Raw genomic sequence first — 12500 nt, forward strand, 5'->3', positions numbered from 1 at the left:
AAGAACAGACAGAAATACTCACTCACTGGCAATCAAGTTTATTAAACAGATGAGCTGCAATGCCAAATTACTGTCAAATTTGAAAGATTAGGATACAGGACAATTTTTTTGCTTAAATCAATCAAGACAAGTCACTAGTGTGGGGAAGTTTAAATGTTCATTATTTTATTTTCTTGCACAAAGACAAGTTACGTAGATGAGTAAAATGGGTCTAATTGTAACTATTGTTTGATATGTTTAACTTAAAGCAGCTTAACTATTTGCATCTTGGCCTTGTATTTTAAGGCTATGCTCTCACATGCATTTCTCTAGTCTTTCCAAAGGTAGACCAAGAAAGCATTCCGTGAGATAGTCAGATATGAATTGTTTAAGCTACTTTATTTCATGACAAGGAACATACAGAGCAGTTGTTCTGATTGGATTTAGCTTGGTTGCATCAGTACAAGGTGTACTAATAGTAAATAGGTTATGCCTACCCACATTAGTTGCTCACCTTGCTTGACTTTAAACAAAATAACTTCTAATTACCCTTCTGAGAATGACAAGGGTCTTGCAACTCCCTGTTCTTAAAAAGTTCGTCATCAGGGAGTCTTTCTGGCCCCATTTTTTTTTTTTTAAATCACTCTCTGCTAATGGCCTTTAAGGAGGGCCTATGTCAGGCAAGTCCTGCGTGACACCCTGGACCAAGAGCCTCCAACAGAATAGGTGTGGGTGCTGAGATAGAATTTTTTAAAATTCATTTACGGGATGTAAGCATTGGTGGCTAGGCCAGTGTTTATTGCCCTGGAGAAGGCGGTGGGAGCTGCCTTCTTGAACCGCTGCAGTCCGTGATGTAGGTACACCCACAGAGCTGTTAGGAAGGGAGTTCCAGGATTTTGAACCAGTGACAGTTAAAGAATGGCGATATATTTCCAAGTTTGAATGGTGAATGGCTTGGAGGGAGAACTTCCAGGTGATGGTGTTCCCATGTATCTGCTGCTCTTGTCCTTCTACATGGTAGCGGTCGTGGGTTTGGAAGGTGCTGCCTATGGAGCCTTGGAGAGTTTCCGCAGTGCATCTTGTAGGTAGTACACACTGCTGCCACTGTTTGCTGGTGGTGGAGGAAGTGAATATTTGTGCAAGGGGTGCCAGTTAAGTGGGCTGCTTTGTCCTGGATGGTGTCAAGCTTCTTGAGTGTTGTTGGAGCTGTACTCATCCAAGCAAATGGTGAGTATTCCATCACACCCCTGACTTGTGCCTTGTAGATGGTAAATAGGCTTTAGAGTGTCAGGAGGTGAATTACTAGCTTCAGATTTCCCCTCCCCTGATCTCTTGTAGCCACAATATATGGCTAGTCCAGTTCAGTTTCTGGTCAATGGTAAGCCCCCTGAATGGTGATAGTAGGGATTCAGCGATGGTAATACCATTGAATGTCATGTGGCAACGGTTAAATTCTCTCTTGTTGGAGATGTTCATGGCCTGGCACTTGCTCGTGAATGTTACTTGCCACTTGTCAGCCCAAGCCTGGAAATTGTCCAGGTCTTGCTGCATTTGAACATGGACTGCTTCATTATCTGAGGAGTCGCAAGTGGTGCTGAACATTGTGCAATCATCAGTGAACATTGCCACATCTGACCTCGTGATGGACGGTAGGTCATTGATGAAGCAGCTGAAGATGGTTGCACCTAGGTCACTACCCTGAGGAACTCCTGCAGTGATGTCCTGGAACCAAGATGTTTGACCTCCAACAATCACAACCATCTTCCTTTGTGCTAGAAATTACTCCAGCCAGTGGAGAGTTTTCCCCCTGATTCCCATTGACTCCAGTTTTGCTCAGGCTACTTAATGTCACACTCTGTCAAATGTTGCCTTAATGTCAAGGGCAGTCACTCTCACCTCACCTCTGGAGTTCAGCTCTTTTGTCCATATTTGAACAAAGGCTGTAATGAAGTCAGGAACTGAGTGGCCCTGGCCACTTCTGAATACACTTTGCTTGAAACACCAATATTTAAAACACCAGCATTTAAACTTTTTTTCCCAGATCCTTTCTGAGCAAATAAATATCACAAATTCTCAAAGGATGACACCACTTTATACTGTACTGACATTTTTGATTTTTTTTACAATTGGACATGCTTACGCATCAGAACATTGTGTCACAAAGAGCAGGGGAAAGAGCATTGTTCCTTCCACTGACTTCTTGATCTTTGACAGCTCCTCATAGCAATGTGGCAATAAAAAGCTCCTTACAGGTTGCAGTCAAACAGCCCCTAGCTTAAGAACAACATTGGAAGAGGCCGGAGATATTTATATTTGAGGAAGAAGGAGGTACAAAAATAAAGTTAGAAGCTGGGAAGCTTGAAGGGGTGGTAAAGTTTGTTTTTAATCACTGTTGTGACACAATTTTTTTCATCTTTCTTCTCCAGGACGCATTTAGCCTGCTAGCATACTCTGATCCTTGGAGCTGTCCAGTTGGCCAGCAGCTTGATCCTATCCAGAGGGAACCTATCTGTGCTGCCCTTAATAGTGCTATTTTAGGTAAGCAGAAAAGTAAAAAAAAGAACAAGAATATTTAGACAGCTTTGAGTCCTTTTGAATAGTGATTGAGGTAGAAATTGGACTTCAATGCATCAGTTTTACAAAGCCCAATTTCAAGAAACAATGAACCACAACTGAAGGAAGCCTGAAATAGTCGTTTGGTAGTACAGAACTTGTGTATTGCTGAAAAAGAGACATTGTGTCGAGTCTTTTCGTCTTGCACTCATCAGGACATTTTGCAAGAATATGCATCCAGGGGAGACAACAAATTTATGCTGTGTGAGAAGAGAGTGCTGATTGGCTGGCGAGTGGAGTCTGATTGGCAGAGGCGTTGCCATAGAGAATGCACCAGTTGATGGTGACTGACAATAACTGCCAAGCGTTGTTTGAAATTTAAACCAGGCATCTTGACTCTGATTGGTCAAGGTCTTGCCTCAGTGCAGGAGGACAGGAAGTGTTTTCCCAAATCCATATTATTTCCAATCAGCCCGGCCAACATTATCACTCCACCCAGTCAGACTTCCTTCAAGGCCCCTTAACTCAATAACATAAGGGATCAGGTCATTTATTTTAGGTGTTGATTGAAGGATAAGTGTTTGGCCAGGGCCCAAGAGACCCTCCCCTACTCTTCAAAATACTCGAGGGCATATGAGGCCTTGAATTAACATCTCATTCAAAGAACCATATCTCTAACAATGCAGCAACATTTTCTCAGAGGGAAGTAGTTGAGTATTTTTTCTGACTCATGCCAGCTAGTTTTGAACCACAAGATTAAAAAGGGTTAACAAACAAAAATAAATATTGCATCATTAGCAAGTGACGTCAGACCTGTCCTGGCCTTGGAATGTATCATATCCTGTGCTGGTTTCCTCCTGTGGAATAGCCTCAACACCTACATAAAGTCATGCACACACTAACAACATTCTCTAGAAATGCAACAACATTTTGAAATGCTAACTGGACAGCTAGGAAACAACTTCCTCATGCAGAATTCGTTGGATTTGAGACTAAAGTCAGTTGCTCTGATATATATTGCTTATTCTCAGCCTAGTTGCTGCATGGAGCACGAGGTAAAGGATGTGTCCCCTCAATGGAAGAAAATCTGAAGTAACCTGATTATCCCCTGTTATGAGTACACCTTTTGTGAGGAGGAAAGAGTGAGTTAAAATACAATATCTTCAATGAAGAGTAATGAAAATGGCAATATCTGTAGGGTTTGTTAGGCTGCCGTACTTATAGTGGTGTAATGGTAAAACTTGTTTGTTCTCTCTCATGCACAGAATCTCAGAATCTGCCAAAGCAGCCACCATTGATGCTTGCACTGGGCCAAGCCTCTGAATGCCTCCGGCTGATGGCTCGTGCAGGGATTGGATCCTGTTCATTTGCCAGAGTGGACGACTATTTGCACTAGCTGCTGTGGCAGTGGAAAGACCTCAGATACTGCCCCCCCACCTCCTGTTCAAGACCTTCAACAACCCCTCCCCTCTTAAAGACCATCGCACTGCCCACCAGATGGATGCTGACCGATCTCCTTTCTTGCCAGCATCCTTGTTACATTTTATCAGGTTACACGACTGAATGCATTGCATTTTGAAAGTGATCATGGGTGCAGTTGTGCACGGTACAAATGTAGCGTATTTCTCTCTGATTTCTTAGTCACTGAGCCACCAGTATTTAGCCCTGGAGGTTGTCCTGTGCTAGCCTCTGTTGTTTACTGGTTATCATTAGGGCTGTAACAAAACTCATATTTTGAAGCTTTAATCATTTATGTTATTTAACAGGGCTCAAATAACGCCCTGGGTTTGTAGCAGCATTACCTGATGCCATTTTATTCTCCAGCATTAATCATAGCGCTTCAACTCCAGTCCCCATTTCCTTTGGCAAAAACTCATAGACACACAAAGCTTTGGTGTATAATATTTCCAAAGCTTTAAATCCCCCTCTCTTTCACCCCAATCCTTTGCCAAAAAGAAAACACAACTCTTGGTTTGTTACAGCCCCAGTAATCAACCACGTTTGGTTTACATCTTTTACATGTTCTACCTGTGTATATTTGTGTGGAACAATGCTGCTCATTATCACTTTGCTGTTTGGTTTTGCTTTTCTGCTGTTCAGCATCTAGTTGCATAGCCATAACTTCCACTCATTTCTTATTGGAGGTTTTGCTTTAAAACCCACATTATGTCATATTATACAGAATGAGTTCTGTCCAGCCTCCTACTTTAAACTGAGTTCAAATCACATTCTCAAACTGACACTTCCATCAGGCATCCCCTTCCAATATCAGTGCCACCAATTCTCTAGGTCATTTGTCAGCAAGAAATAGAACAGTATCAGGTATGGAAGGGAAATAATGATAGGCAAGTATAATTGGGATGCAAAGCTAATTAACTTTCTAGGGCTGAGGAAACCAAGGCAATGGCTATTTCTGCATTTGAAAGTATACATTTCTAGAGATTTACTACACAAGCATCCTTTGTAAAAGGACTTTCTTAATACGTTTTCTTATAATACAAATTAAGCCCTGAGAAAGTTAGTTGGCTAGTGACTTGTTCCTTTGTTGCCTGAATACCACAGCACTGATTTCATGTTTCCAGCTATCACTACAATGTCATTAATTGGAACAATCCACCCTGGTTGTTTGCAAGCTATTAAAACTTCAAGATCAACCAGTTATTCATGCCTGTCCAATTAATCCCACCTAAAAATCACACAGAAGCAGCAATCATAAGATTAACACAGCAACATAGGATTAACTCCCCAGATGACAGAATTCCAGAGATGAGCCAAGAAATTTACTGTGCTGTCAGTTCCTGTGGCTGTCTTGAATGTCATAAATTTTGAATCTAACTACTTAGAGGTCCATTAGTTCTGTAAGTCAGTAATTATTTAGAAGAAGAATGATGCCAATTGGACAATAGGCAGTGACCATGAATCAAGCAAATTCTTAATAGTTATTTTAAATGATAGCCAGTAAAAACAATAGGTACTGCACTATGTAACTTCAGAGTTGTAAACTGTTCACATAGCAAGGTGGGCTTTTAAAAGTTCTTTTAAGAAAAAAAGACCATTACCTCCTCTTGTAAGCTTCTTTTATATTGGTGCTATTCTAATTCAGATTCAGTGAGCCATTGAGTTAGCATTTGATGCTAAGTCCAGTTCCTTAGTCCCTGAATTAAGTCAGATATTGTTTCCAGCAAATTTCAAAAAGGAAATGTGGGAGTCCCTATGTCATTGCACGATCAGACATGCACATTATCGTGAAACACTGCATCAATTAATGTGAGATTTTAATGCCCAAGGATCACATGATCCAACATTAACTTACTTAACTTCCTGCTGTTTATTTGCCTGAGTGTCTGTAGCAGAACTTGGTGATCAGAGTGGAATTAGGGAGCCAAAAGGACAAAATATGGTATTTGCAGGAGACGATGGTGTTCCTAAACATAATTTCAGTGAAGGGTGGAACCACTTTGGCATTACTTGAAATGTAAAATATGAAGGAAAATGGAAAGCTTGTGCAAGACCACTAATGTCTGTGGGCAAAGCTGAAATGCCATCTTAGGGATCAGATAATGCAGTATCCTCCACTTTCAGGAGGGTTTTTTTTTTGTCACATCATGGACGAGAAAAAGTACTTTCATATTAATTCAAATTTACCAAACCTCTACAAAGAATGTAGTGGTGTAGTGTAGAGTGGATAATTGATAAAGCACACTGCTAAGCTTTAGCACAGTTGTCACTTGTAACCAACGTTTTGCTCAAATTGAACTTTCCTTTTTGGCCAGTGATTTCTTAAAAATGTTACCGATCTACATTAGCATTTCAATTCTGTTACTTTGTTTTTAAAAATCCATTCCATGTTTACTTTCCATTTATTCTTCCCCCTTCCCATCCTCTCCCAGCTGCTATTGGGCACTGTTCTGTTCCACGGGGAGGCTAGACATCCTCCCTAGGCCTTTGCCTATTCCATATTGACCTGCCCTAGGGAGGTATGCAGAACTGATCTGATATGATGTCTGACATCAGTTCTGCTCAGCCAACCTCAGAAGCTTGTAACGTATGGCAGTGCAGCATGACTATCCATTGCACTGCTCTGTGGTGCAGCAAGTGGGGAAAATCTGGTATTTTTTGGATGTTTACTGAGAATTTTAGTTATTGAATTTTTGACCATTTATTTCAACATTGCATGGTTGATATTTTTTCATGTACATGTTAATATTTACGCACTTGTGCAATCCGTAATGTTCAAATAATAGACTTGAAAATGGAAGATCCCTGTTAACACTTTGATGTTGCTAAGTTTCAGCTTGCTGAAAGATACAAGAAACCAGACAATTTTTGTCATCCAAATGCCAAGCTTAGGTAGGCAGTTATGCACCCAGTCTTACACACAGATTGAACACAAGCCTGATTGTGGAACAATCCTAGCATCAGCCAAAGTATAATTCTGCACCTCTGGGATTGGGATAATTTGACCACTGACTGTTCTTCTCCTCGACTGGTTTTCCCATGAGGCCCCCTTGCTGCCTGCTTCAGGAGGATCTAAGTATGGGTGTCTTCAGCGTTACTTTGAGATTGCCTGACTGAAGATGTGACAGGTCCCATCAGTTTGCTCTTCCAAGCATGGCCATGACTAACAGTTAGTGAAACTTGTCAATGCTACTCCTCTAAAGTAAGGCACATTTTTCCCATTGAAGCTGAGATTTGAACTTATGGCAGTGAGATTGGGCCTGGGGTGTATGGAGGAAAATCCGTTAAGGATGTCAAAGTGTCAAAAGCTTCTGGAGTTGTTTTCAGCACCACATGGAAATGGGAATTACCAGCCACTCCCTGACTGAGCCTGATTGTTTCTGGTAAATGTCACATATTAGTATAGATGTTTTTAAAGGGTTTATGAAAATCAGTATCCATACTCGATTGCCTCCAAATATATGATAGAGCATAAAACATAGGGTGGAGTATGATACAGAAATTAATGAGGGAAGTGGGGCAATAATTCACTGGGCTGCAGGAGCTGCAAAATCTTTACAATTTTATAGTCTAATATAAAGGATACAGCATTTCTATTAGATTTAATTTTTGAATAGATTTGAAAACTATTATAAACCATGTATCATCCCTGTCAGCACTGTTGGATACCCCAAGCAGTTTTCAATAATAGTAATCTCTGACACGCTGTGCGGTGCTTCACAACAAGTGTGCATGCAGTGTGGGCAACACCAGGTGGTTTGAGGTGTGATTTACATCTGTCATTTTTATTTTCAGCAGAATTATCTGACTACATCAATATTAATTTTAACCAATCTTTTTGATAGGGTTCATGGGGCTTTGGAGCTTTTGGAAGGTCCAACTTTTAAGACGCAAGACGATATTGGTTTAGGCACCCTGATTAGACTTGCCTTAAATTAAATGCCTTATTCTTAGATTTTTCATGGAGTTATTTAAGGGAGAAGTGTATGGAATTGATCCACAATCTAAACTTTTTTTGAACATTTTTTAAATTACACTGATAACTGTTCCCTGGTCATAGTTAGGTCTATATCATTACTCTAGCTTTGTTTTTAGAGAAACTTGATTAAGAGCAGCGTACAGCAGATGTTCTTTGTAGGTTTTCCTCTTCTTGTGATGCAATATATTCAGTGATGTCACAGTGAAGTATTTTGTGTGCAAACCACTTTTCCCCACAGGACAGGAATTTCACATCAAATATTTGCTTCCGCCAACCACTATGGCATAAAACTAAGTGTAGACTGAATGACACCGATACATTCACAGCTGTTTCCATTTTAAGGGATTTGGCAACTTCCAGTTGCTGGATTGTTTATTACTTTCTGAAAGTTAATAATCCAGACAAACGAACAGGTAATAATGTATATTTCCCTTAATTAAAAAAAAATTGGTTGTGGCATGTTCCATTTAAGGTCACCCTTAATCTGTTAACAAATCCAACTTTATTTAAAGCTGCATTAACTTTAATGTGAATTTTATCAGGGCACAACTTGAGTATGTTCTATTTCAGATTCAGTTTTGTTTGCGGGGGCAGTTACGGAGATTAATTCAGACATTTCTCATGTAAAACCGTATCTGTCAATTAAAAGCTTATGCTGGAAAAGATCAACAATTTAGTTGTTTAAGAGAGGGTACATACACATTTGTACAACGTTGTCTGATAATTGCTGGATAGCCCCAGCTGGGACTACAGTGATGCTACTTTAGCCACATGCACTAAATTAAGTAGAAAATGCTTTGCACACAATACAAGTAAATGTGAGTGGTGCATATTTACTTATTCCATTACCATTCAGTGACCAAGGAAATAAATAAAGCACTCTCAATAAGCAAAAAATACTTGCGAATTCTGCTTTTTGTCTTGCCATTTTACCATCAAATGCACAATGGTTTAAAATACACATGCATATGCCATGTGAATGAATATTGGGATCGCATTTACTGATCAGAAATGGAATGGAATTAGCAAAATCTGGATTCTCAATTGGCCAGTTGTGGCAAGTGGCTAATGTGTTGGACAGTACTGACTTGGGAAATGAAACATATGTTTTTTTTGCAGCGATCAATCCCCTACTTAGTTCATCAGGCACTCTCAGAATTTTTGTGACTGCATTCCCATCAAGACACATTGAATCAGAAACAAGAGAAAGCTGGGTCAGTTTCTCTTGCTGCACGCTGGACAGCTCACTGTCTGCTACTAGCTGATCTAGAAATTGACATGACATCAGATTGCCCATTGGTGGAGATCCACCTGGACATTGCAGGTCTTGAAATTTCACACTGACTGACAATTAGAGAATACTCTTTACATTTTTTAAAAAATAAACTGGGCTGTCGGCTAAATGTTTTTTATGCCTGGTGAATGGTTACCTTATATATATATATATATATATATATATATATAAATGCACTTGCCAAACCAGAACCTAATTGCCAAACTCTACATAACCTCCTCTTCTCCTCCTCTCTCTCTCTCTGTCTCCCCCCCCCCCCCCCCCCAAAGTAATAGGAGTAAAATGAAATTAAAATGGCAAACCAATGGGCATTTAATTGTACAGAACATTGATTTGCTGGCAAATTGCCAACTTTGAAAAGCCTGGACAAATGACATACTGTAATTTAGCAACATGAACTTTATTCAGTATTGTATATTTACACATTGAAAGACCAGTAACAGCTGTGTTGGAGACAGTGCAACTGATTGGTCACATTTTCATCCCGGTTGTCACTGTAAGCTGGAAAACTGTATTGTGTACTAGGTAAGTGTGAATGTGAATGGAGGTGTAATACTATATGACAAGCTACTAACAGCTTTGTGAAACCATGTATTTTCCTTTTTTTTTTAAATGTCTATCAATCAGTGGTGAGGTTGATGTTGTCACCTTAATGAGACAATCTAAAATGATAATTTTAAATTAAAGTTTCTGATTTCATTTTCCGACATTTGTCATTGGAAACAATGCTACTAATTTGTATGTTGTCTCACTAACATCTTACGGCTGCAATTATGCACCATTTTTAATTTTCTTTCTGGCTATATGTTTTCAGTCCCGCTGTCTCTTTCCCCACCCACCCTCCACTCCCCAAGCAGCTACTCTTGACACAACTCAAGAGTTGTGCTGATTCGGGAGGCAGTGTACAAACCCTGGCACATTGAAGAAAAGTGGTATAACTTACCTATCCTATCTTCTCTTTCTGCTAAATTTCCCAAATGAGTTCTGATTCTGGATATAACCAAACGGCAATTTAGAAAGAGAAGCATGCTGCAATTTAACAGTAATTTACATTTGCACTCTCACAAAACCCTGAGGTTGACGCTTTTGAGTTTGTACCAGGCACTTTGAAATATGGGAACAGGAGGTCTCATTTTCCTGATGTTATGAAGTGTACTGAAGCATGGCTTTGATTTTTTTTTTTTGTGCACGCTCTTTTTCCCTTGGTTGGGCTCTGCAAAACTAATGCTGATTTTTTTTTTATTTTAATTTTCTTTTTTTAGAATAAAACAATACAAATGGTGTGACACTATTTAAAGATTTAAAAGTTCTGTTAATCTAGTAATTCTAGTTTTGTGTACTTAACTGTGCTCAGCTTGAAATTATAGTCATTTTGTTTAAAGGAAGGGAAGGGTGATAATAAAATTTTAAATTCTGTATACAGTATAAAATGTATACATTGTAATTTAATGATTTTCTTTTGTTGCTCCAAACTCAGGTATGATGCATACAATTACAGCATGGAATGTGAAGCAAGATGTTTCATTTTACCAACACAATACTCATGAACTAATTTCTGCTCCATGCTCAATATCAGTTTAGTTTTGTTATGAATTCAATAAATGAACACACAAGTTGTGCACAAGTACAATGGTTGTTCAGTTTGAGCATAGTAAGTATTTGTGAAGCAAAAATTACCAAGTACGAGCATGAACATTTGAGAAACTTTTAAAACAAAAGCAAAACACAAAAAAAAACAATATGTACTAGAAAGATGTTAAAACAAAATGTATTCTGTTGTATTTTGACAGAATTATTTTTATTAAAATACACAGTCATGTGCTAAATTGCTGTTGGATTTTTTAATAACTTCTGCCCATAGATTTTTTACAGTTGGTCGTGTATACTTTTTCCATTGCTACAAACTTAGTTTATAAATTGCAAATTAGAAACAGCTTGTCAGTTTCATTAAAATAAACATGCACAGTAATTGATGAAAGTCACTTAGTTAAAGCAATGCACATTCACTTCTCAAACCCGGTGCAAAGTCCAGATTGAGCTGATGGACCATATTTCTCCTTGTTCTCCTACAAAGGCCCCCAAAGAAGCCATGGAGCTTTAATTGACTATACTGAGTATCATCGGTCATTTGCCTTTCATTTAATTTTTATTTTGATGCAGAATTAGTGTAAAATTGTTTAAATACTCTGCAGCTCCTGGTTGTTTAGATCAATTCATTGACAGTGAATGCGAATTTCAAACACAATTTTCACATTTAGTTACAAAGTAAGGCTCAAAAAATTATTTTTTTTATCACTGGAGCAGAGGGGATTATGGAAGGGGTGGTGAGCAGGATAATCTAGATGAGGCTTTCAACATAGTGAAACATTTTGAGATGATAAATAGTAGAAAGGATTGTTTCCACTAGGTGGTAAATGGCTAACAAAGATATAAATCCCAAGTTTGGCACTAGAAGAACAAAGGGAGAAACTAGAATTTTTTAGAACTGGTATTAAAACATGGATTGCCTTGCTATGACTAGCATAAGTGATAACATAATTTGAAAGGGAATTTGTTAAGGCATTTTCAAAGGAATAATATAAAATAATATGAGACTTGATAGCTGTAATTGAATGAGAAGAGGTGTGTTGGATTTATTGGGCTCTTGTACTGTCATTACTGATTCTGCAATGCTGTATTTTTTTTATTTTAAGGAGTTGTTTGTGATTATTAAAAATTAAATCTTAACAGCCCTCTGCTTTGCACCCATCACTAGTTTCAGAATGATTATGAAGTTATTTAGAGAGGGAAATGAGCAAGTCCCAAGGACATTTATCCAGGATCCATGCTTCCAATCGGCAGGATTGAGGTATTCTCTGTAATGAGGTGGCAGAATATTCTCATGGGTAATGTTTTTGGCTGATTTTCCTCATTAGCCTACTGCTGAACACAAAATTACACACCAATCAAGCACTTAACTGCTGGACAACCGATTTTTGTCTGGGTCAGATTAGTAAGGACCATGTCGTTGTGTTTAAATAGAACACTAGCAGTCAAATTATCAATTTGCAAGAGTTGATGTTTGCAAGCACTGTTTATTGTCAGTTGAAGGGAAAAGGAAAGGGAGAAAAGAAAAAGTTATATGGAAAATAACGATCAAGGAAAAGCTAAATTAGAATTTTTTAAATCTGTTACAGTGGTGATGTACTTGCCCGCATGGTGGTGATGCATTTAAATCTCAAATTACAGCACTGAGAA

General features: G+C 38.7%; 1 protein-coding gene across 4 annotated transcripts in view; it reads left to right on the forward strand.

The window, feature by feature from the left end:
- ranbp10 (RAN binding protein 10) overlaps nt 1-11951 on the forward strand; it is a 129003-nt gene extending 117052 nt beyond the window's left edge. For 3 of the 4 annotated variants that reach the window (XM_041190921.1, XM_041190923.1, XM_041190924.1), the window contains 2 exons: nt 2406-2517; nt 3798-9525. In XM_041190921.1, the coding sequence (XP_041046855.1) occupies nt 2406-2517; nt 3798-3928 (243 nt within the window). In that variant the 3' untranslated portion in view covers nt 3929-9525. Of the gene's footprint in view, nt 1-2405; nt 2518-3797; nt 9526-10740 lie in introns of those variants that run through there. The other variant, XR_005943474.1, reaches the window with a different exon arrangement.
- Nucleotides 11952-12500: the final 549 nt, after the last annotated feature.

The sequence above is a fragment of the Carcharodon carcharias genome, chromosome 7 (genome assembly GCF_017639515.1).
Source record: "Carcharodon carcharias isolate sCarCar2 chromosome 7, sCarCar2.pri, whole genome shotgun sequence".
NCBI lineage: Eukaryota > Metazoa > Chordata > Chondrichthyes > Lamniformes > Lamnidae > Carcharodon > Carcharodon carcharias.